This window comes from Maylandia zebra, linkage group LG3, assembly GCF_041146795.1.
Source record: "Maylandia zebra isolate NMK-2024a linkage group LG3, Mzebra_GT3a, whole genome shotgun sequence".
Lineage (NCBI taxonomy): Eukaryota > Metazoa > Chordata > Actinopteri > Cichliformes > Cichlidae > Maylandia > Maylandia zebra.
Window position 1 is genome coordinate 13,225,343 of NC_135169.1, and position 23,697 is coordinate 13,249,039.

General features: G+C 40.8%; 2 protein-coding genes across 2 annotated transcripts in view; both read left to right on the plus strand.

Annotated features, from left to right (window-relative positions):
* The first annotated feature begins 906 nt into the window (after positions 1-906).
* LOC143414847 (Fc receptor-like protein 4) lies at positions 907-5,089 on the plus strand. The gene is made up of 6 exons (XM_076879754.1): positions 907-943; positions 1,338-1,373; positions 2,801-3,061; positions 3,141-3,386; positions 3,461-3,658; positions 3,746-5,089. Exons 1-6 carry the CDS (start codon positions 913-915, stop codon positions 3,793-3,795), a joined length of 822 nt encoding a protein of 273 aa, XP_076735869.1. The 5' UTR covers positions 907-912; the 3' UTR covers positions 3,796-5,089.
* A 10,055-nt stretch (positions 5,090-15,144) lies between these two features.
* Positions 15,145-23,697, plus strand: part of LOC101478398 (scavenger receptor cysteine-rich type 1 protein M130) — a 29,276-nt gene continuing 20,723 nt past the window's right edge. Inside the window, exons 1-4 of the mRNA XM_076882121.1 lie at positions 15,145-15,216; positions 18,355-18,431; positions 20,948-21,334; positions 21,478-21,909. Of these exons, the coding sequence (XP_076738236.1) occupies positions 18,383-18,431; positions 20,948-21,334; positions 21,478-21,909 (868 nt within the window). The 5' untranslated portion in view covers positions 15,145-15,216; positions 18,355-18,382. The remainder of the gene's footprint in view (positions 15,217-18,354; positions 18,432-20,947; positions 21,335-21,477; positions 21,910-23,697) is intronic.

Genomic DNA, 23,697 nt, shown 5'->3' on the forward strand with positions numbered 1-23,697 from the left:
CCGCCGCCCCGCCCTCTCCTCCCTGTGCAGCAAGCAGCAGGCGCACTTCGCAAACGGAGGGCGCCCTTACTCCCAGCAAATGGGCGGCAGAAAACCGATCGGTGCCTATGCCATTCCCAATATGCGCTGGCATGACATGGGGGCAGGATGAGTACAGCAATTTTTTTTTTTTTTTTTTTTGCCCATGTCGCCTGTATCAAAAACCTCTACTGCATAAGGGCATAAGGAAGTTTGTCTAATGACACCTGTTGTGGATAGGCATAGCTTTGGGTCACGTGGTGTCTGTAATAGTGATTGCTATATGACCTGTTCACGTCCCGAGGGAATTTTTGTGAATGAGTGGGTGATGGGGGAAGTCGACTTTTGCTGACTGTTCAAGTTTAGAATGTTTTTGATTGTTTTTTCTACGGATTTTAAGGATTTGATAACAAATAAAGGAGTTTTAACCTGGTACTTTGACTTACGTTTTAAACAGTGGGCGCGTCAACATTATTCCCCTATTCAGCTGCTCGGCGACTGAAAGGCTTGACAGTCGCCAATAAAACCTTTACAAACCACCCGATTGTGGTTAAAAGAGAGAGAAGCACAACACCACCTCCATCTCACTTCCTTTCATGTGAACTGCTCTCACTATCAGGAAAACAAAACCTAATGTTCTGACATAACAGGTCATCACCTCATCAATCATTGTCCATTAAAGCTCTCTGATTCTCCCCATGAAAGGGAATCAAAGAGCTCATGGTTAATAAAATCACATTCATATTTACTTCATATTAGATATTAGAGCTTTGATTTAATAGAAAAGCCTCGTACTGATGAGTGAAGAGGAAACCACAGTCACAGAGGAGGAGGAAGAGGAGGGTGTGCATAGAAACTGATCACTTATAAACTTTTAACTTACCAAGTGTGAAGATGGGGGAAGTTTCTGTGCTGTGGCTGCTCTGTAAGTTCCCTCTGTTTCTACAAAGTTTAGTTAAAGATACTTGCAAAAGGGAACAAAAACATTTCTCCAAAGTATGCTTTTAGGGATGTTTGGCTTTGTTACGATTAATTTGTGAGACTTACTCAGAAAGGTCGTAATGATACTCTTACAGGAAGTTTTCATGTTTTTCATTTTAATACATTTTAATACTGTTACATCCTGCTAGGGCCGTAACAAATACAAACGTTGAAATTGTATTTAAATTCTCTTTACGTTTGAATCAATTCCTTGTTTTCAGCACTTTTTCTCCTTCCTTTGCTGACTTTTCTTCAGTGGTTTTTTTGTCACTTTGCCCTCTGATCACTTCGTTAAACCTCTCAAATTAAAAACTAACCCAAGTGTCATTTGTCTTCAGTCCTGACCTCACTGCTGATCTACACGACAAACCAAGGTCAGTGAGCTTTGTCTTTGTTAGTAAAAACTTAATTTAAGCATTCAGGTGTTGGTTTAAGGAAAAGTTTTGATTATTATTACTCATTGATGACATGCTTAAACTCTCATTTCATACAATCTGCTTCACCCCGATGCTTCACAGGGCAACATGATGGTATAAAACATGAAAAAGGTCAAACTCGTGTTGTACCAAGAGAAAAAAATAAAATAAAAGGAAAGGAAACAAACAGCTACAAAGGGAGGAGATGGTTTTAACAAGAGCTCCCATTGGTGGCCTCACTGATAATGAAAGCAGAAAAGGAGGAAGTGACGCTGTTACAGAGACAAACAGGCAGTGATCGGAGCATGAGAGTAGAAAATTCATCAGCAGGTGACCAGAGCCTGTTTATCTGTGCAGTCTGGGACTATAAACTGTATATAAAAGATGGCTGAAGTCAAATGGAACAACAGTATGTTAATGATTAGTGAACTGTTTAAAGCTTTAGTTTTAGCTTCAATCGGGAACATCGTACTTAGAAGTGACCGTACTTGGGTGAGAGGTCAATGCTAAGCTATTGGCTAATGCTAGCTAGTTAGTGCTAAGTGACATCCAAAGAAAATTCTAAAATTTCAATCACTAAAACTGGAGCAGAGACATCTTATATGTGCTTTTAGAACAATTAAAAATTTCACCTCCACTTGTCAGTACCATTAAATAAATATAGCAGAAGTAGTACATTTATTTTGTAGTACACATTTAGGTTTTTATGATTAACTGTATGCAATATTTTCTTTATATAAATAAGTTTTTATTCATTAGAATTATAAAGACAAACTGTTAACTGTTTGGTAAAGTCAAGACATTCATTTAAAAATGTGTTATGAATTAAGTCATTCAAGGGTGCTCACAAGTAGATTAGAGTTGAGATAAGAATCTGTTCATATGGCCTTAATGTTTACAGCCAGTGGAGTAAAGGCATGAAGACAAAAGCCTGGAAAGATTGGTGCTTCGAATTGGAAGCATTTGTTATTTATTAGCTCTTCTAGCTAACAGCAGCAGGCAACTTTTTCTCTCCGACTTGTGGCTTTTGTGGTCCTACAGGCGATTCTGTGTCACTGTGTATGCAAGGTAAACATGGCTGTGTGTAAAAAAAAATTAATGCCTTGCTAATGAAATACCTCTTAGTTTTAAACCTAACACTGGTAATTAAACATTGTTTATTTTGAATGAATTTCGGCACTGCCAGTAATCCCAAATAGAGTCCTGCTAATCCAGATTTGATAAACCTTAAAAGTCTGTACCTGGATCAGTGTGATTGCCAAAACTGGATCACTTACATACTGTTAAAAATTCAATATTTACGGTGGAAGCTTGCTTGACCTTTGTGATCAGTGCTCAGGTTGACAGTTTCTCATATCCAAGTATTTTTTCCCTGTTTCGTTCAGTTCGTCTGACTGTGAACCCAAACAGCTCTCAGTTCTTCAAAGAAAAGTCTGTGTCTCTGAGCTGTGAGGGGGCCGAAAACTCTGCTGGATGGACTCTGAGGAGAAGCACACTTGAAGGAAAGAGTCACTGTGGAAAAACGTGGGGAAGATGGTCCAATTCTTCCTGTAAGATCAGCATGACGCTCCCATGGGACAGTGGAGTTTACTGGTGTGAGTCCAGAGAGGGTCCCATCAGTAACATGGTTAACCTGACAGTCACTGGTAAGCTGAGTGTGTGGAGTTAGTGTTGATGAAGCTGTGAGTAAATGGATGAAATGCTGTAGTTTGTCTCTGTGTTGAGGTGGATCAGTGATCCTGCAGAGTCCTGTCCTCCCTGTGATGGAGGGAGATGACGTCACTCTGCTCTGTAAAACAAAGACCACTCCCTCCAACCTCCTAGCTGCTTTCTATAAAGATGGTGTCTTCATTGGGAGTGAGACTACAGGTCACATGACCATCCAGCATGTTTCCAGGTCTGATGAAGGCCTCTACAAGTGTGACATCAGCGGTCATGGAGAGTCTCCATCCAGCTGGATCACTGTCACAGGTGAGGAGCTTCACTCTGATTTCAGCTCTGATTTCATCCACATATTCACTGAACAGGTGGGATTCTCTCTACAGGTAATCCAATAACCACAGTCCTGCCTACATCTACACCCCCACCACCCACTTTTACATCCCTCACCCCTGGATCAGCTTCACACCCTGATGCCCCCTCCCTCCAGCTTGAGTTCAGACTGCCTTTCCACCTGCTGGTGTTCTGTCCATACTTCATTGCCACTGTCCTCATGGTGTCTTTATGTCGACGCAGAGCCAAAGGTAACACTTTGATTCCCCTCGAATATTTTTAAAGCTCGATCTGGGATTAACTTATTCAACAGGCGCTCCTTGTTTCTTTGGTAACAGCACCACCTACCTGCACTGGACAGAAGTTGCCTGACGACTTGTTTGACTGACCACTGAGCATCAAGTGTGAGATGCAGCTTAGAAAAGTCAACATAGATTCTTTGTACAAAGATATGTCTGCTTCCTGATCTTCCCCTGTTAGGTCTTAACGTCAGGCTTTTTCCATAAATCCTTTTAAAAACATTAATAGCAGTTGTTTTTGTTGCTTTTCACTCGTAAAATTTCTTAAATACATTCTTAGGATCAATATGTGACTCACCAAAGAGAGAGAGTTTTGTTTTCTTCTTTTTATGTCCATGAGTGTTTAATTGATGAATATTGTGCTCACTTCTGGTGTGCCCAAGTTTCAGTCTTCGGCCCTCTTCTCTTCATAATTTACATCCTCCTTTTTTGTACCATTTTCCGCAAATTTGATCTTCACTTTCACTGTTTTGCTGATGACATCCTGCAGGTCTGTTTGCTCCCTCCCACCTTCTCCTCTTACAGAATGCTTATCTAAAACAAAATCCTGGTTCAGCTCTAATTTTCTAAAGCTCAATGAGGATAAAACTGAAATCCTCCTTCTTGGCACAAATCCAACCTACTGAAGGCGAATCATTTCTCACTCACCATCGATAACTCCACAGTTTTCCCTTCTCCTCAGGTTAAGAGCCTTGGTGTCATCGTAGACAGTTCACTTTCCTATAAATCTCACATCAGCAATCTCACCCTTTCTGCCTATTTCCATCTACACCACATTAACAGATTACGTCCTTCTCTTTCCACCCAGTCTACGTCCATTCTAGTCCATAGTCTCATTCTCTTCCTTCCTCCTTCATTTACTATAGTAATTCTCTCTTACATGGTCTCCTCCAAAAATCCCTCCAGAAGCTTCAACTGGTTCAAAATCCCTTCTACCAGCACATCACCCCCATGCTCCAGGAATTTCACTGGCTCCCAGTGAAACTCCGGATGGTGTACAAACTTCTTCTGCTCATCTTCAAGGCCTTTCATAACCTTGCTCCTCCTTATCTTTCTGACCTGTTAAGCACCTGACCTGCCTTTTTTCCGCCTCACCTCCATGGGAAGCAGAGCTTTCAGCTGCTCTGCTCCCAGGCTGTGGAACTCTCTACCCCCAGATATAAGAAACATTGGTTCTTATATCTCAGCTCAGAACCCGTCTGTTCAAATCTGCATATTCACTGTGAATCCACTGTTTGTTCATTTTATCTTGTGCTTTTATTTTATTGTTCTTCATTGTGTCATTGTTCTATTATGTGTTTTATCCTATTGTGCAGTGTCCTTTGGTGTCTTGAAAGGCACATTTTGAATAAAATGTATTATTGTTATTATTATTATTATTATTATTATTATGAATACTTAACCGTTGGGACCTCTCTTTTCTTTAGGATTTATATTCAGTGCTCTTTATTGGCATAAAAACAATTACGTTTTCAATTCAGTTTGATTAATGCAGCACCAAATCACAACAAAGGTTGCCTTTAGGTGCTTTATATTGTAAGTACAATGAATGTTCTCTGTACAATAATACAGAGAAAAGAGAGAAAACCACAACAATCAGATAACCTCCTATGAGCAAGCAATTTGGCGACAGTGTCGCTGAGGTTAGTTCATAGACTGCAGACTGTTAGACTTGATGGATAGGATTAACAACCTGTTAGCTGCAAATAATCATGTGCAGTTCTGAAAGCGGTCTATGAAGTAACCTCAGCAAACGGCAGCTAACAATGTTAGTGGGGTGGCGAGTAGCCTTCAATAATACTAATAAATCACACAGCAGTAGTACATTCATGTCGTTGTAAAAAGCATGACAGTATATTAAGTAATCCAAAGTCTTCAGAATATGTTACTCTCATTGAGTAACTTAACCAAATACGTTACAAAATACATTTGTGTCACAGGCTGGGTCTCTGACCCAGCGCTCTGAGTTCATGTTTGTATTTGTCTCATTTTGTTATGTGATTAGTTTTGTGTCATTTCCTATCTGTCTTTAGTTTGGGCAGTTATTGTTTATTGTTCCTCTGGTTTTCTATGTTTTGGGTTCTTGTATTATTCATCACGCATTAGGTTTGTTAAGTTTGTGTTGTCATGTCTAGGTTTAGTGTTTCCTGTTTTATTCTGACAGTGTCATATGTTCTTTGTTCATTGTATTTAGCTTTCCTCTCCTGGGCCCTGTTTCAGGAAGCCGGTTTGGAAAACTCAGAGTGAAAAACGACACTCACGGTTGAGTAACCCCGAACTGTCCAACTCGGAATATTCGGTTTCAGAAAGGCTGATAACAATTAGTTCAATCAACGCGGAGTTGCTTTAACCCCAAGTGAAGCGCGCGGACGAGGATACATAAAGCCCTGATAAGCGGAGCACAGATTAAGCGAGTCACCATGGAGACGGAGGGAAAGAAGGCGCGGTCAATGTATTTCACAGCGCTTGAGGCCGAAATTCTGATGGCAGCATATGCCGATAACATGCAAATTCCGCGGAAAAAAGTAACACAGCCACAGCTGCAAAAGCATGCATGGCAAAACATAGCCGACAGAGTCAATGCGTGAGTGTTAATTTAAACATTGATCGAGGGATTTCCACCCATTTAACACGTTATTTTATCATATGTTATTTTATTTGTTATTTTATACATTTTATTTTGTGACGTGATGTGAGCGCAGGTGCAACCCAACAGGCCCCAAACGTGCCTGGCAGCAAGTAAAAATGAAATATAAAAATATAGTCCAAACAGGTAAGGTGTAATTGTATTATGAGCCATAGTGCTTGGTCTGTTTGTCCGATGTAAATCAATTGCAGTTAGAGGCTACATTAATTTTCTTTCTGTAAGCACTTATTGAAATTATCTGAGCACATTACAAGTACATATTTGCTTACTCTGTATGCTCAAATGTGGCCCGTTATAGCCAACAGAAAAAAAGCGGAGGCCCGAAAAACAGGTGGGGGTCCTCCACCACCACCACTCACAGAGGCTGAGCAGTTGGCCCTCAGCCAAAACAGTGGGCGCCCTGTGGCCGAAGGCATCTCTGCGGGGACATCCTCTGAGTCAATAACCCCGCAAGACACAAGTGCCTACATAAGAGGTAAATTCAAAATAATACATGATGTGCATACATCCTTTCTTCACAGTCACCTTTGCAGTGCGACACATTCATTTGATAAACTCTTTACCATAATGGATTATTTTGTAGTGAAGTTATTTTCCGACTGATTTTGCCTTCCCTCAGCCTTGGTTGTCTTTGAGAGCATAATGACAATGAAGTGTAAGGTGATTGGTATGTTTGTTAATTGCCATTTGGTCCCTTGTAAGTTATAAGTGACCTGTATAAACCTCATATTCTATCAGTTGATGGTGATGGTGTACTGCATCTGGTGCAGCCTCCTGTTGAGCCAGACCAACATGCAGTTGTGAGTACTCTTAATACTCCACAGATTATATGAGTTTACAGTAGAACAGCAATGTTGTCTATTTCTTTACTACAGGAAAATAATGAAGAAACATTGACAGCTGTTACAGAGGAGGAAGCAACAGAGACACTTTATGAGGTTTACATCTTTTAATACTTTGTGTACAGGAAATACAGGCGACCAATAAAGCCAGTTGAACAAAAAATCTGTTTATTCTTCTTTCAACATGTTGAGGTGATGGGTCAAAAGAAATGATTGTGACATATGGTGTCTCTGACTGCTCTTCCATCTTGTATGTCCGTGGGAGGGTCAGGATGTTCATGGTTTGGATCACTGCTGATGTTTGGTTCAGAAGGACAGTGTTCTCCTCTAATTGTGGCAATGTTGTGAAGAATCACACATGCCACAATAATGTCACATGCCCTTTCTGGGGTGACCCTGAGTCTTTGCAGGCACTGGAACCGGGCCTTAAGCATTCCGATAGTCATTTCAACTCTGGCTCTTGTCCTGCAATTAGCCAGATTATATCACTGCTGTGGGCCCGGTTCAGGGTCAGGGTAAGGGGTAAGCAAATAGGGTAAACATGGATACCCCCTATCACCAAGCAAGTAGCCAGTGAACTCTCCTAAGACAGAAGGATACACTTCAGTTCAAATGTCCCTGAAGCAATTGGTCTTTATATATTTTAAAGTATTCTCAACTCACCATGTCCAAATTTTGTGCTCAGTGTACATTCACGGAATATTTGTGAGTCATGGACAGAGCCTGGCCACTTGGCTTCCACATTTGTGATAATGTTGGCAGCATCACATATGATCTTCACAGTGCAGAGAACACAAATTAGCATCCATTACTATAATGAAATAATTTGTTAGTTTGACATGCTACAGGGAACTATGTACCTGTACATTAATGCTGTGGAAAGACTTCCTGTTCACATAGTCTCCTTCATTTACTGAAGGAGCAATGATTGGAATGTGAGTGCCATCTATACAGCCAATCACGCCTGGGAACCCTGAAAATAAATGTAAAATTTAAGTAGTAGTTCAAGTATCACCACATCATAAATTAAGTTTTGTTCATCCTGATACCTGCAATTTTGTGGCATCCCTCTTTGATAAATCTTGTGGGTCTGTGACCGGGGAACACCACAAACGAGTACAGGAGACGTTTCAGTGCAACTGTAACATTCCTGACTGCCCGACAGACGGTAGCCTTGGAAACGTGCTCAGCGTCACCAATATTATACAGAAAGCTCCCGTTTGCAAGAAACCGAAGTGCAATACAAATAATATGTACAGAACTGAGAGCATGTCCGCGATGTGTCACATGCGTAATATATGGCCTGAGGATGTTATCCAAATAAATTATAGATTGTGCTGAGAAACGGTAACGTTCGCACAGAAAATCATCAGGAAATGATAAAATGTCCAAACGCGCTCTGATCACTCTCTCCCGGCGGAGAGCTCTGCGGAGAATTTGGGCTTCACAATCTACTGGCTCTTCAAGGAAGTGGCACGCCATGTCTGACACTTCCTACTGTCAGGTTTCCGACAAAGGGGCGGAGACAGTCAGGGTTAGTTGTAGTAAACCTGCTAGGGGGCAGGTTAGCTTCACGGAGTGTGTCGTCATAGTGACTCACTCAGGCTGCAGCTGAACTCGCTTTGTGAAACCGAACACCCAGAGTTTTCGTTAACTCAGGGTATACTTACTCAGTTTTTCCACTAAACCGGCTTCCTGAAACAGGGCCCTGGTCCTGTCATTAGGTTTATGTCAGTCAGCTGTTCCCCCATGTGTCTTCACTTCCCCTGATCACCTCATGTATGTATTTAAGCCCTTTGTTTTCTGCATGCTATTGTCGGGTCGCCTGTTTACCTCACCTCAGTCATAGTTCTAGTTTTTGGTCTCAGTACCGTTTTAGTATTTTGTTTCTTAGTGTCTTGTCAGTTTACTTTGGTTTCCTGGTTTACTTCTGCAGTCATCTAATAAAGCCTCACCTTTCTGTTAAAACCTTACTACTCTTCGTCGTCATCTGCTTTTGGGTCCTGTTTCATCACACATCGGTGCACCCCGCCGTGACAATTTGGGTGCATGAATTCTGTAATCTGCAGTGGAATACATTTTAAAAGTAACCTTCCCAACACTGTACATATATATGTATATGCTATATTTATGCTTTTATTCATCTAATAAATAAAGTTTTGTTTTTTCAATAAAGAGGCACTCACAGTGTTTTTCCACTCATCAGTTAGATGGAAAGTCCGTGTGCTTATTGTGGTCTGGCTGTGGTTGACAGGGCGACACATTCTCACATCCTCTTTGAGTTTGTTTTTTTGTTCTTTTGCTTACTTTTACTGAACACTGCAGACTCAACACACTGAGCCCGTGAAGCCGAAGTCTGGGTTTACGCTTCAGATCTCCTTTACATGATGCCTCTGTCCTCCTAAATTGTAAAACAAAGACTATATGTGCTCCTTTACGCTTGTGGAGAGTTTCAGGCTTTCAAAGTACGGACATTGTGACTCCTCCTCAGAACATCTGCTGTGGTTTCTGTGGTTTTTGCTCCTCTACAGGCTTTTCAGAAAAATGCTTTCTAAACTTGGCTGCAGGTTTAAAACTGCCCCCCTGCTGGGCTGGGAGTCCTGCAGCTACGTTACTTTAAATAAGCACAATCATCCTCTGTAAAAACTCTTCGAAGTAGAGCCTGTGACTGTCCACTGTGCTCGACAAAATAAGCCGCTATTTTCCACTGCCATAATTTTTTAAAATTCCTTGGCTCTGCTGGAGTAACTTTGCATGACTCAGAACTGAAAATAATCCTCCTTTATTTTGTACTGGGCATCTGTGCAGAACCTTAGTTCTAGAGTTCAACCTTGTGAACTCTCCACTAGGAAGAAACAGTCACATTATTTACTTATGAGTGCTAAAACACTGCAAAATGCTCCAGTAATATCTACTCATCCCCAACCCATTGAGTCAGATGGCCGCCCCTATGGGCTCAAAATGTGGTCATAAATATTTTGTACTTGTAAAAAAGATTTGTGTAAAAAGAATTTGTGTGTGCGTAAAAAAAAGCATATAAAAGGACATTTATTCCCTTCAAAGACCTGCAGTTCAAAAAAGCGCCCCTCCGACAGTCAAACCCATCTGTTCTCTGATTGGATTGTTACATTTGTGATTGACATGACATTGACCAATCAGATGAAAGGCAGAAAAATAGGGTCAAAATTCGCACTTGTAACTTGCAGGGTTTTTTTTTCTAAGTCCACACACAAATCTCTTTTACGCACACACAAATCTCTTTTACGCACACACAAATCTTTTTTACACACACAAATCTTTTTTACGCACACACAAATCTTTTTTACGCATACAAATCTCTTTTATGCACACACTAATCTTTTTTACACATACAAATCTCTTTTACGCACACACAAATCTCTTTTACGCACACACAAATCTTTTTTACGCACACACAAATCTTTTTTACACACACAAATCTCTTTTACGCACACACAAATCTCTTTTACGCACACACAAATCTTTTTTACGCACACACAAATCTCTTTTACGCACACACAAATCTTTTTTACACATACAAATTTCTTTTACACACACACTAATCTTTTTTACACATACAAATTTCTTTTACGCACACACAAATCTCTTTTACGCACACACAAATCTCTTTTACGCACACACAAATCTTTTTTACGCACACACAAATCTCTTTTACGCACACACAAATCTTTTTTACACATACAAATTTCTTTTACACACACACTAATCTTTTTTACACATACAAATCTCTTTTACGCACACACAAATCTTTTTTACACATACAAATCTCTTTTACGCACACACAAATCTCTTTTACGCACACACAAATCTTTTTTACACATACAAATCTCTTTTACGCACACACAAATCTTTTTTACGCACACACAAATTTTTTTTACGCACACAAAAATCTTTTTTACACATACAAATCTCTTTTACGCACACACAAATCTTTTTTACAAGTACAAAATATTTATGACCACATTTTGAGCCCATATGCCCCTCCCTGAACCTGGTTCTGCTGGAGGTTTCTTCCTGTTAAAGGGGAGTTTTTCCTTGCCATTGTTGCCAAAGCGCTTGCTCATAACACTAATGATTAATCAAGATTTAGGAAGGTCAGAGCCAAACTGGTACATCTGTTTCACAACGGATGTGATCATTCTCAGTCCGAAGGAAAGGTTTATGTCCAGGGATTGACCTCCTCAGACTCATCAGATGTATTTTTGTCCACTAGTGGATCTGTATCGTCCTCAGGAAGATGCTCATCCATATTGCTTTGCTGTTCTGGTTCTTCCTCATCTTCAGCAAAGATATGATCCCCATTTCATACTCATCACAAACATCATGACTTTCACCAGAGCATTTTATAATTTAGTGAAATTCTATTTTTTTGTGTCTTTCTGTCTAATTAGAGATTCCTGACAAAGTCAAATAAAACCTTGGTCCAATAAACAAATTTAAAAGAGACGTTTATGCATCTAAAAACTAAAAGCTGGGCAGGGTTTTTTAACACAACAGGAAGGTTTTTGTTTTACCAGTTTCTTTTTTTTTTTTTTTTTTTTTTTTTCTTAAATGACATCAGAAACAGCAGTATGCGACATTACATGATGGCAGAGCTTCAGTTCATCCTTTGTCATTTTTTTTTTTTTTTTTTTAAATAAATAGGACAGGGGGAATGAATGAGAGAAAGAAAGAAAACCAAAGGGGAGAAGAGACAGTGAGAAGGGGGGGGGAAGAGAGAGAAAAAAAAAAAGAACTCCTGGGTCACCTGTATGGAGAAAAAAAAAAAAACAAACAAAAAAAACAAACAGAGGAGACAGCAAACAACAAAGAGCAACATAATAATAGAGAAAACAAAGCACCATCACAATAAACTAGCTAGTCATAGATATCAATATTTACTCAATAATAAACGATATTGTGCAGCACGCAAGATAGACAGCGCACAGTGTGCTTTGAGGCAGCAGCCAAGAAAGCTTTAGTCCGCGTCTGTGAATACCCATGTGTGCATACCTGTGTGGATCAGCATGCTTGCATTCCAAAGGTTTCTCCATGTAATGATCTGCTAGGGAGTGTGGGGGGGCCACAGCCCCGTCCTCCAGGGTGTGAAGCGGGTATGGAGGAGATCAAAACTCCAGACATCCAGAGGCCCCCAGAACACAAGAGACCATGGAAGACCAACAGAGGGGCAGCCGCGCCACTGTTCCAGTAAGAGCTGAGGAGAGTCCCAGATGAGGGCTCGCCCAGCAGCCGTGGAGCAGAAGTCAGGGGGAGTTGCAGTGACGCGCCCGTGAGCTCCGCCGGCCCCCAGCTGCGCCTGAGTGACCGGGCCCCAGGCCGAGAGGCCGGGGGCACCCCACCCCCAAAGGGGCCCGAGCGAGCCCCAGGCCCCAGGCCCCGACAAGCGGCCGCCAAGGAGTGAGCCGGTGTGTACCCGGACGCCCACCCCCAGACACAAAGAACCACCAACACACCGACACCTGAGGGAGTCCGCCACCGGCAGGGGAAGTGGTGGTGGGTGGAGATAGGCCTCCAAACCTTGGTTTTACCAGTTTCACCATGAAATAGACATGAAATTAACAGCCATCACATTGCCAGCTGTGTGACACCTGTTTTTGACTCCACTGAAGCTCCTCTGGCACAGTTGTTTTTGTGTGCTGCCACCTCCTGGCAGCTTCCTGTCACTGCTCAGTTTGTCCTGAAGCTGAGCAGCTCCACAATGAACACAGGTCAGTGTTTAAAGATGGATATTTATTGAATAAACTGGAATTCATTTTATTAGTCATAATGCTGATTTCCGCTCACACTGGGAATAAAGTGGGTAAGAGTTTGACGATAGATAGATAGATAGATAGATAGATAGATAGATAGATAGATAGATAGATAGATAGATAGATAGATAGATAGATAGATAGATAGATAGATATACACACACAACTTCTTCCTCCTATCTGCTTATCATCTGTATTTGTGATGGACCATCACCCTGATCCTGGACTGTCAGGCTACAGACAACCAACCAGGACATTTCACTCACTCAGCAGCTCACGTATCATGTCTCACGTGAAGAAAGTTGGAAACGAAACTCAATGGACTGTTGGCAGTTAGCTGACATACTTTTAAAGTGAGAAAAAATGATTTGAAGAAACAGAGGGATAATCTGGGAACAAGACACAGGAGGAGAGCACAGCTGGGAGCAATCACAAACACCGAGACACAAAACTGAAAACACTAACATAACACACAAGACTGTATCCCCAAGGACACATGGTGTAATGCCTTTATTTTTCAGGGCTGTGCCCACTTATACTACACTATATAACTTTATAATACTTATTAATAAAAAGCATAGCATTATTGAGGCACTGCAAATGATCTAATGATCTAATCTTAACAGGATCCACATACGTATTTGAGCAGCTATTCCCCAGCAAAAACCGCTCACGCCTCACAGACGACAGCTTACAGTCCTGCGTAGGGATGGGCACCGGTGTCCGGTGCCATGATGGGACCGGTTCTGACATAAACGGTAGTAACCAGACCGAAAAGCAGCACACATTTCGGTGCTTTATTTCGGTGCTTTTTTTTCCTGAGCTGTGATACACTTTAGATTCTAGCCAATAATTTTACATTTCCGAGGATAGTAGGCGGGTCCAGGTACCTACGTTCTTTTAGAGCAGAGCTACAGATTAAAAATGCCCAAGACGAAGCGGTCAAAAGTCTTGCTGTACTTCACAGCAAAATATGCAAACTCAGCAGCCTGCAACAAGTACTTTAAGCTGATACTGTGATACTGTCAAAGGAGGTAACACCTCAAATCCGATGAAACACCTGGCGACGCATAGCATTTTTGTTTTTTTTAAAGCCGAGAAATGCGCCATATTTGATAGCTTGCTGCGAGACCTCACACCGTGCACATCTACTGCGGTTGTCCTGCGTAAAGATGAAAGTGACTTCGTACAGCCCCGGTCTGCTAACACTGTGCGTAGAGGTTCATGAGCAGAAGTCCCACTGTAAACATATCACGGCAGACCCGACGATGTTTAATAACGAAGAACATTAAAACATTACTGTTGGCCACATGTCGGCAAAGTTATGTGACATTAGTGATGTTTGTACTTTCAGCGTCAGCTTGGTTTTTAAAGCCTTTGCTTTATACGCCGTTAGATAGTCGACCTCAGTCTTACAGAGAATCTGACGATTTTGTGGATAATTAAAGTCAGTCATACATCCACAAACACAACAAGCTGAAAGTCAGTGATGCTGCTCGGTTTGCAGTCCTGAATATCACGGCACAAGCAGGATCCACTGCACTGTTAATGTTAGCTATGTTATATTGCTGCCTCTGTTCGGTGGTGTCGAGCCAAACGGACTTTAACGTGTGTTTGAACGAGCTGACGGTTCAAACTTAATACAGTATGCTCGGATATAAAGCCTGACGGATAGCAGATGGTCAAGATATTGGTGGCACATACGACACGTGTACGACATGGGTATGCTGATATACTTATTTCATACATTTATATCTCATAAATTCTTTTTATGCATCTCCCACATTTATTTTGCTGAAGGTGGCATTTAGACTTTTAACAGTGGTTGCACTTTGTGTTTGTCTGTGTAGGACAAGTCCTTCGAGAAATGTCAAAGGGTATCATCACGTTGTTTCCATACCTGGCTTATCCTAGGAGAAGGTTTGGCTATGTAAGTACAAGCTTGGCTATGGGTTGAGTAATACTGAAGCTGGGGTTGTTTTTTTTTTTGCATGTCTTCCATCTGTGCTGCATTTTATATTAACTCTGATAGTGGAGCTATCAGGTAGCTCAACTGTAGATGCCGCCTCTGTATCCACCCCTCCTGGGTGTGGAGAGTGGAGCGGATGTACATAAAGAGAGACAGAGTGGTGTCCTCACAGAGACACCAACAGACAGATCTGTCCAAGTACTGCAGATCCACCAGATAGTCTCCTGAACATCAGCTTTCATCCTCCATCAGAGCTGCAGAAGGTAAGACGAGCTGCGCACTTGTACTCTTATTCTTCCTCTAACACAGGGGTCTCAAACTGAAGTCCTTGAGGGCTGGTGACTTGAAACATATCCATGTGTCCCTGTTGCAACACACCTGAATGTAATTAGTAGGTCATTGGCAAGAGTATAGAACTTGACTGCATGCTGAAGTGGCAACCCCTAACGCTACTCAATTAAATTTAAATAAATGTAAGTGTTTGGAAAATTGTACTTCTAAAAGTACTTTTATTGCACCATGTTCATTCACTCATGAGCTGCTGTAACGTGAATCAAATGGCTGAATTTCCACCTCAGCATGCAGTAGAGTTCTATCGAGTCTGCTAATGACATACTAATTGTATTCAGGTAAGTTGCAACAGGGACACATTGAAAAGATTCAATACACCGACCCTCGAGGACTGGAGTTTGAGACCCCTGTTCCAACAGGACTGCTCAGCTGGCATAGATACCACACATCAATTTTATGCCTGTTAACAAGCTGCATAAGCTGGACAATACACATACAGAAACAGTTTGAGATCAACATGCAGCTCTGAGGCCTTATCAACAGATATAACAGATAAAGTTAAGGAAACACAAACATAAACTTTAGATTTTTTTCATTTCATTTAACTATTTATTTTTATCTTCATTTAAAAAATAAATTCAGTGTTTTTGGCTCATAGTAATCACTCCTCTTGTGCTTTTGTCCTAATTGGATTGACTGTAAGATACTCAAAACCTGTTATTGTGATGACGTCCTGATCACTTTTAAATCACCTTATACTTATTCTCATATGGCTTTAAAAGCTAAGACCTTTTTCTTTCTTCTTTACCCAAAAACTAGGTTTGCAAGTCCTTGAATATCAATGGCGTCTCAGATTACCCACATTTTTCTTTACAAAAGACATCAACTTATTCCACGAGTGTCTGGTTACCAAGGTTTTTCAGTACCAGGAATCCCTGTCTCCTTTGTTTTGTGCCATGTTATTACTTAATAAAGACATGCTTCAGAACTCTTAAGCTGCATCTTTCAACACTTACTAGAGCATAGGGCAAACGGTATTAACTTAATTCTTTACTTGTGAATAGAACACCTTAAATTTGTGCTGAATTCATATAGAACATTTATTGTGTGAATATCAACATTGCTATTTTAAATATTATAACAGCATATTTTTACTACGTCTCAATCATCCAGGTAAGTAAATCTCCAAAAGTTGATTCTGTTCATCTGGACGTAGCGTTTTGTGGGAGAAATGTTTCATCACTCATCCAAGTGACTTCTTCAGTCTCAGCTGACTGCAGGTTTCGCCAATCGTATAAACAGCACATTTGCATAATGACTGAAACCAGCCCACTGAAGGAACAATGGGCTGGGAGGTCAGTTCGTTAATCTTTACTGTGCAAATTCTCATGACCACAACAACCACTGACCAAAACCCACTGATCAATGGCCACTTATCAATGACCATGAGTACCATTCACAGAGAGTTGGGGAATGGCCGCAATCACAACATTGATTGTAACATTGTAAGATGGTGAAAGATGTACCCTTAGTCCCCCTCCTCAATTCAGAGATGGTGATCCCGCATGTGTCAGGAGGATCAGAGCAGTTGAGACGCATTTTTCTAAACATGCATTCTGTAGCTTTTAAACCCCAAAACACGCTGCGCCAAAAATTGGTCCACCCCAAGGATCGGGTCCCCCGACACAAACAGAGCAACATAGTGTACGCTGTGAAGTGCCAGGTGGATTGCCAGAATTTATACATTGGGGAAACCAAACAACCTCTGGCGAAGCGGATGGCACAACACAGAAGAGCTACCGTGTCAGGCCGAGACTCTGCAGTCTATTTACACCTAAAGGCCAGTGGACACTCTTTCAAGGATGAGGATGTACACATCCTGGACAGGGAGGAACGCTGGTTTGAGTGCAGAGTTAAGGAGGCCATTTAAGTGAAAAGGGAAAGACCACCTCTGAATCGAGGAGGGGGCCTAAGGGTACATCTTTCACCATCTTACAATGCTGTGATTGCAGCCATTCCCCAACTCTCTGTGAATGGGACTCATGGCGATTGATCAGTGGACTTTGATCAGTGGGTTTTGGTCAGTGGTTGTTGATCAATGGTCATGAGAATTTGCATAATTAAGATTAACCTCCTAAGATCCAAACTCTTCCATGGCATACATTTTTAATTTCTCTTTGATATTTGGGCATATTGGGGCCCGATGAATGTAAAAACAAAGAATTACCAGATCATTTTTTTTACCTTATTTTTGTTTTTAAGAGAAATCAGAGCCACATAAGGATATTTGATTAAAATTTTGATAGAACAGTAGCAGTATAGTGTCCTCGTAAGTGGATATCAGGCCCTTGTAGAGCAAAATTGAGTATTTTGGTCTAAATAACCCAAAATGTGATGTCCACGTATGTGGACGGCAGGTAGGAGGTTAAGGAACTGACCTCACAGCCCATTGTTCCTTCAGTGGGCTGGTTTCAGTCATTATGCAAATGTACTGTTTATACGATTGGGGAAACCTGCAGTCAGCTGAGACTGAAGAAGTCACTTGGATGAGTGACCAAATGTTTCTCCCACAAAACGTTACGTCCAGATGAACAGAATCAACTTTTGGAGATATTTTTACTACATTGTTGTCTTAACCAAATTTTGGTTGTTGGGAATCTTCCACATTTCCATTTTTGTTGGTACCAAATTCTTCAAAAATAAACAGGTTTGTTCAAACTTTAGATGTCCATTAAATGACTCAATAAAACTGTAATACTTTTTTAAGCAGAATTAAAAAGTGACTCCTATCACCCACAACCGCACTGTATCACAAAGACACACACAAGTTATTACGCTCGAGGCAAATAGCAAACTGTACACATCAAAAGGAAATAATGTATGGTATTTATCAGTCCATATATCAAGTCACAAATGATTATATTTTCTTCTTTGGATGGTGAGGGTTTCAAACATTTAGATAAACAAATGGAAACTTACAGACATCTCATCCACCTTGTGGGATGATGTACAATATTAGGATGAATACCAAGTTTTGATGATGGGAGAATGGGATTGTGACTTTCTATCCAATCAGAGATATCCAACTACGTGTGTGGTGTGTCTTACAGCTCCGTCGCCTGATTGGCTCTCTGCAACATGCTCCACCCCCTGCTCATCCTGTCTCTTCTCAGCTTGCTGACAGCAGGTAAGCTAAAACAGCTGGCAGTCAATTAAAAGCCATTTGGGGGTGACATTTAGTTTTTGACCGGCATTTTTTTTCCTTAAAAGAATATTTGATCTTTGTGATAAAATAGGTTGATCAGGACCTGACAATAATGTGTGATATTTTGCATGTGTGTCTGTTATGATTATCTGGGTCTCACACAAAGACCAAAATCACTCCTCTTCAGAAGGAAGTTACCTCGATCATTTACCTTTGATCATTCTCCATTTGAATTTATACTGAAAGTCATGTCCTATTCATGTATTTAGGAGATCTTCATTTACCCTGAAAAAAATCTTAGTGTCTTCTCTTCAGCACGGTAACCAAACTGTCAAAAAGTCATTTATGTTGAGCAAACCATTCCTTTAACATTAACTAGCAAGGACTTCATGAATTTCTTCACACATAAAACCAATCAAGGAAAAAGTATTTGTGACAATTATGTACAGCTGCTTTCAGTACCATTTACCATCCACTGACACTGCTCTGTTTTGTGTGGTCAACCACTTCATGGCTGAGTTGCAGTCACTCCGTATCGCAGGTGGGATCCTGTCAAGGTTACATGAAACAACCAAACAAAGTACATTACAAAGACCATAAATAGCAACCCTTAGGCCTGTGAGGTCATTCAGCCTTTAACCCCAACCATCCTGCAAATTTTAAACAACAACTTAAGTCCTTGGTAAACAGTGTTGGGGAGTAAGGGAATACATGTACCGCCGTTACGTATTTAAAATACAAAATATGAGTAACTGTATTCCGTTACAGTTACCGTTTAAAAGGGTGGCATTCAGAATACAGTTACTTTGTTGAAATAAATGGATTACACTGCGGTACTTTCCTGTTTCATATTGTCGCGGGTCAGGACTGTTTGGGTTTTGTTTGACAGCTACAGCGTTACGGTTTCCATGGTTACAGGGCGACGCTCTCTCTCTCTCTCTCTTCGACTGTGTGTTTCCTGGGTGAGAGAGCGCCTTTTCGTTGTCGTTGTTGTTGTTGTTGTTGTTGTGCTAAGCTAACAGGCAGAATGCTACAAGCATAGCTCTAAAGAATGTAGCATCATGGGCAGTGTAGTCCGTGTTGCAGGGAGAATGGACTGCCATACACGTTATGGGTCTGTGAGCGCGAGGAGGGAGAAAAAGGGGAGTGGAAAGGTACGAGTTGTCGTCAAGGAAAAACGGGAGCTGGAAGCATGTAAATATAATAATAACCACTGCAGCCAAGAAGAGTGCCTGACGAGCCCAGTTGTAAGTAAGCTATTAAGACTCGACTGTACACTGTGTTCGTGTTTTCCTCCGAAAACAATAAGTTCTGTTGGAGCAGTCTTTCAACGCCTCTCTCTGTCTCTCGCAAGAAAAGTTGACCCACACAACAAAGTAAAGCTATTTTTCGGCTACGAGCCGACAGGGACCCCGCCGTATTAGTCAGAGGTCCCTTTACTACAGTTCGGAGTCGCGGACCTTCAGTAATAGTAATAAATCACACAGCAATAGTACATTCACGTTGTTGTAAAAAGCATGATAATATATTAAGTAATCCAAAGTATTCAGAATACGTTACTGTCATTGAGTAACGTAACGAGATACGTTACAGAATACATTTTGGGGCATGTATTCTGTATTCTGTAATGGAATACATTTTAAAAGTAACCTTCCCAACACTGTTGGTAAATACAATGCTGGACACCGAATGACGTTAAACAGATATATAAATACAATATAACCTAGGGCCTAGGGTATATTGTATTTATATACCTAGGGCCTAGGGTATATTGTATTTATATACCTAGGGCCTAGGGTATATTGTATTTATATACCTAGGGCCTAGGGTATATTGTATTTATATACCTAGGGCCTAGGGTATATTGTATTTATATACCTAGGGCCTAGGGTATATTGTATTTATATACCTAGGGCCTAGGAGTAGTGATGGCCAATTTAAAGCTGAAGCTCTGGTGTAAGTGTCAAAAAAAATCAACTCATTGTTTCAGAAACACTGTGTTGAAGCTTGGTTTGTCTGAACAAAGTGATCAATGATGTCCGAAACTTCATTCGGCACGTCACTGTCAATTCAGCTGTATAGAGTGGGGAGTCCTTTTTTTGGGAGGGGGGGGGGGGGGGGGGGGGGGGCAGTCCTAATAAAGCAGTGCATTCCAATTTGTAGGTTCAAGCTGCTCTTCATATTTGTGACCACCAGATGTCACCAAAGACTGTACTGAACAGCTTCTAGTGAAGAACTGTTTTTCAATACAAGCTTAAATGCATCAGAAAACTTAATTTGGCCATCACTACCTAGGGAATATATATAAGCAAATTACATAATATTTTACCGGGGTAAAAAAGTATTGTGATCAGACAGAATATACTCTATCTGATCACATTCTGTCTGAATATGGTCTATCCTTAAAGCATAAGAAAAAGGGTTGTATGACTTATGTAAATTTCACGTAAATCAGTGGAATTTGCTTGAAGTAAAGATGACTTCTTTTCATCCTTCAGGATATTCCCAAAGTGTCGATCCTTGTTACAACTACACTGTGCTGAATGATCAATGGCGTTCAACAAACAACACAAATACTCAGGACCTACACTGTGATCAATCTATTAACTGGCAAGGCTGGTACCGCCTGTTTCTGGGGAGCTCCAATGCTCGTATTCCCGAGAGGTGTATAGACTCAAACAGGTGTGGAACCCATGCTCCTCTGTGGATAACACAACCTCATCCCTCACAGCCAGGTGAAACTGTAAATCGCACTGTGTGCAACAACTGGTCTGGAAGCTGCTGCCAGTTTCCATCACACACCATCCAAGTCAAACTATGCTATGGAAACTACTACGTCTACAAACTTGAGAGGCCATCTGTGTGCCACCTTGCATACTGTGCAGGTATTGTTGCCCTCTAAGCATGATCACACTGTAACAAATTCATCTTTTTCATCCTGCTGCTAAATTCAACTGTTCAGAAGGAAAATGCTCTCAGCTTTACCGCAGTACTCTCACTTATTCATTTATGTATTGACTGTAAACAGAGGTGAACACAACAACATCTGCACTTTCTTCAACCACACCTGCTCCAATACCACAGACCTCTACAGCCAATCAGGTCAGGCTCACTTCTACAACAGCAGTGAGCAACAGTGCAGCAGTGGAGGGGCACATCCGCCTGGTTGGAGGAAACAGCTCGTGTTCTGGCAGGGTGGAGATCTTCCACAGTGGGCAGTGGGGGACGGTGTGTGATGATCTATGGGACCTAGTGGATGCTCAGGTGGTGTGTAGACAGCTGGGCTGCGGCAGGGTCGTCTCAGCACCAGCAAATGCTCAGTTTGGTCAGGGCACCGGACCCATCTGGCTGGATGATGTCAGTTGCTCAGGCAGTGAATCAAATCTCACTCAGTGCCAGCACTTAGGATTTGGATCTCACAACTGTGGACACTCTGAGGACGCTGGTGTCATCTGTGAAGGTAAATTTGTGCAGCTGCTTACACTGAAGTCCCACTGCTTGATTATATGTCCAGGATGTTTAGCTGACAGGTTTGCAGTCAACGATTATGATAGCTTTGACTTATGCTACACTGTCTTGCCCACAAGCTCTTTCACATTGAATATTTTATTTACAGACAATATCTTGAAGCCTTACTGTAAACCCAACCAAAGGTCCATCATTTTCCATTTAAAATGCAAATTTGGATGATTTTTTACTCTTTACAGGCTTTGCACTTGAACCACCTCTTCTTTCAGCTCTTTGTGATGGTAAATTGGGAGGCTTTTCAGTTTTCAATGTGTTTCCACAGCACTTGATATTGCTCCACTCAAATATATGTTATCCAACATGTACCTGCTTTTTAGGGGTGGGGGAAGAATCGATACTGTGTAGTATCGTGATATTTTGTTTGCTAATAATGTATCAATACATGGACAGCAGAAATCGATATTTTGTTACAAAAAAGGTTTTTGTGCTCAGAGCATGTTGATCCTTTTTCTGAGCAAGAATCCTGACATTCCTTCACTGTCAAAATGTGTTTAACTTTTTTTTGGCAGCAATAAACATGACAGTTTACTTATTTTAATTTAAGACATGTTTTATTTTAATTAAGTTTAAAACTTTTTTATTTAATCTAAATTTATATTTTGTTTTAATTTACTTTCAAATTCTTCAGTTGCTGAATGGGCCTCATAGTTTTCATAAATTGCTTAGTTCAGAATAGCTATAATTGTACCAGATGGTTGCATTCAGTTAAGTTGGACTAGACTGTAATACAAACCGTTCACTTTGTCAACGATAAAACTGACTGAAATGAGAGAAAGACTGAGTGCGAGACTTTGATATTAGATAAAATGAATATTGATAAAGTTTAACTTTATGTACAGAATCTGAATATTGCAAAATATTTTTTTAAAAATCGCAATAATATCGTATCGTGCGTTAAGTATTGTGATAATATCGTATCGTGGGACGTATGGTGATTCCCACCTCTACTGGTTTTACAGGCTCCATGAGAATCATATTCTGGAGACGTCTAAGTAACAACATTTGGTCACAATCATACTTGCACCTGGTAGAAACAGGACTTCAGGATTAAATGCTTAAACTTCATCCATTCTAGACTACATTTTCACTGTGGGTTCCGCAAATGATACACAGCTGCATGAAACATAGTTAGTGGGTCCTCTATAACCTTACCTTATGTCCACAGGAAGTCCCTCTTTCTGACTGTGAGCAGCAAAATAATATCCAAGACTTGAAACAGCCATATGACTGCATTAAATGCCCTGATTGCTGGACATGTGACATGCACTGAAATGTTATGGCCCTGTGTTGTGTCCACATACTATTGCATTTTGTTCTGTAGATGCATTTACTAGAAGCACTGGAGGGCGCTAATGAATATCCTTGTTGTTGTGGTACTTGGGAAGGAGAAAAATAAAAAAGGAGTTTTCTCAGGTGATCCTCTGTTCCTACATGCTCATGTGTGTTCATGCCTGCTGAAACAACACCGTGTACGCAAGACATAAATTGTCTGTCTCACCAAATCTAACAATTTTATATCCAGCCAAAAGTCTTTTTGATTTTGTTTTGAGACTAACAGGGTAAGCAAGAGCACGATGAATGAGATCATTAATCTTCTTTTGAGAACATAGGCCTTTTATTTTTTATTTTGTTTATAAATCCGTAAATTGAGCACTTTACATGCATTTTTGACTAATTCATATGGCCACACTGTTGGAATTTACATTGTATTTTACAGCCA

Bases quoted from the DNA above. Each gene is read 5' to 3' on its own strand.
- LOC143414847 (XM_076879754.1), top strand. From the start codon at position 913: ATGGGGGAAGTTTCTGTGCTGTGGCTGCTCT. The intron at 944-1,337 runs GTAAGTTCCCTC...ATTTGTCTTCAG, and splicing joins TTCTGTGCTGTGGCTGCTCT to TCCTGACCTCACTGCTGATC. The intron at 1,374-2,800 runs GTCAGTGAGCTT...TGTTTCGTTCAG, and splicing joins GATCTACACGACAAACCAAG to TTCGTCTGACTGTGAACCCA.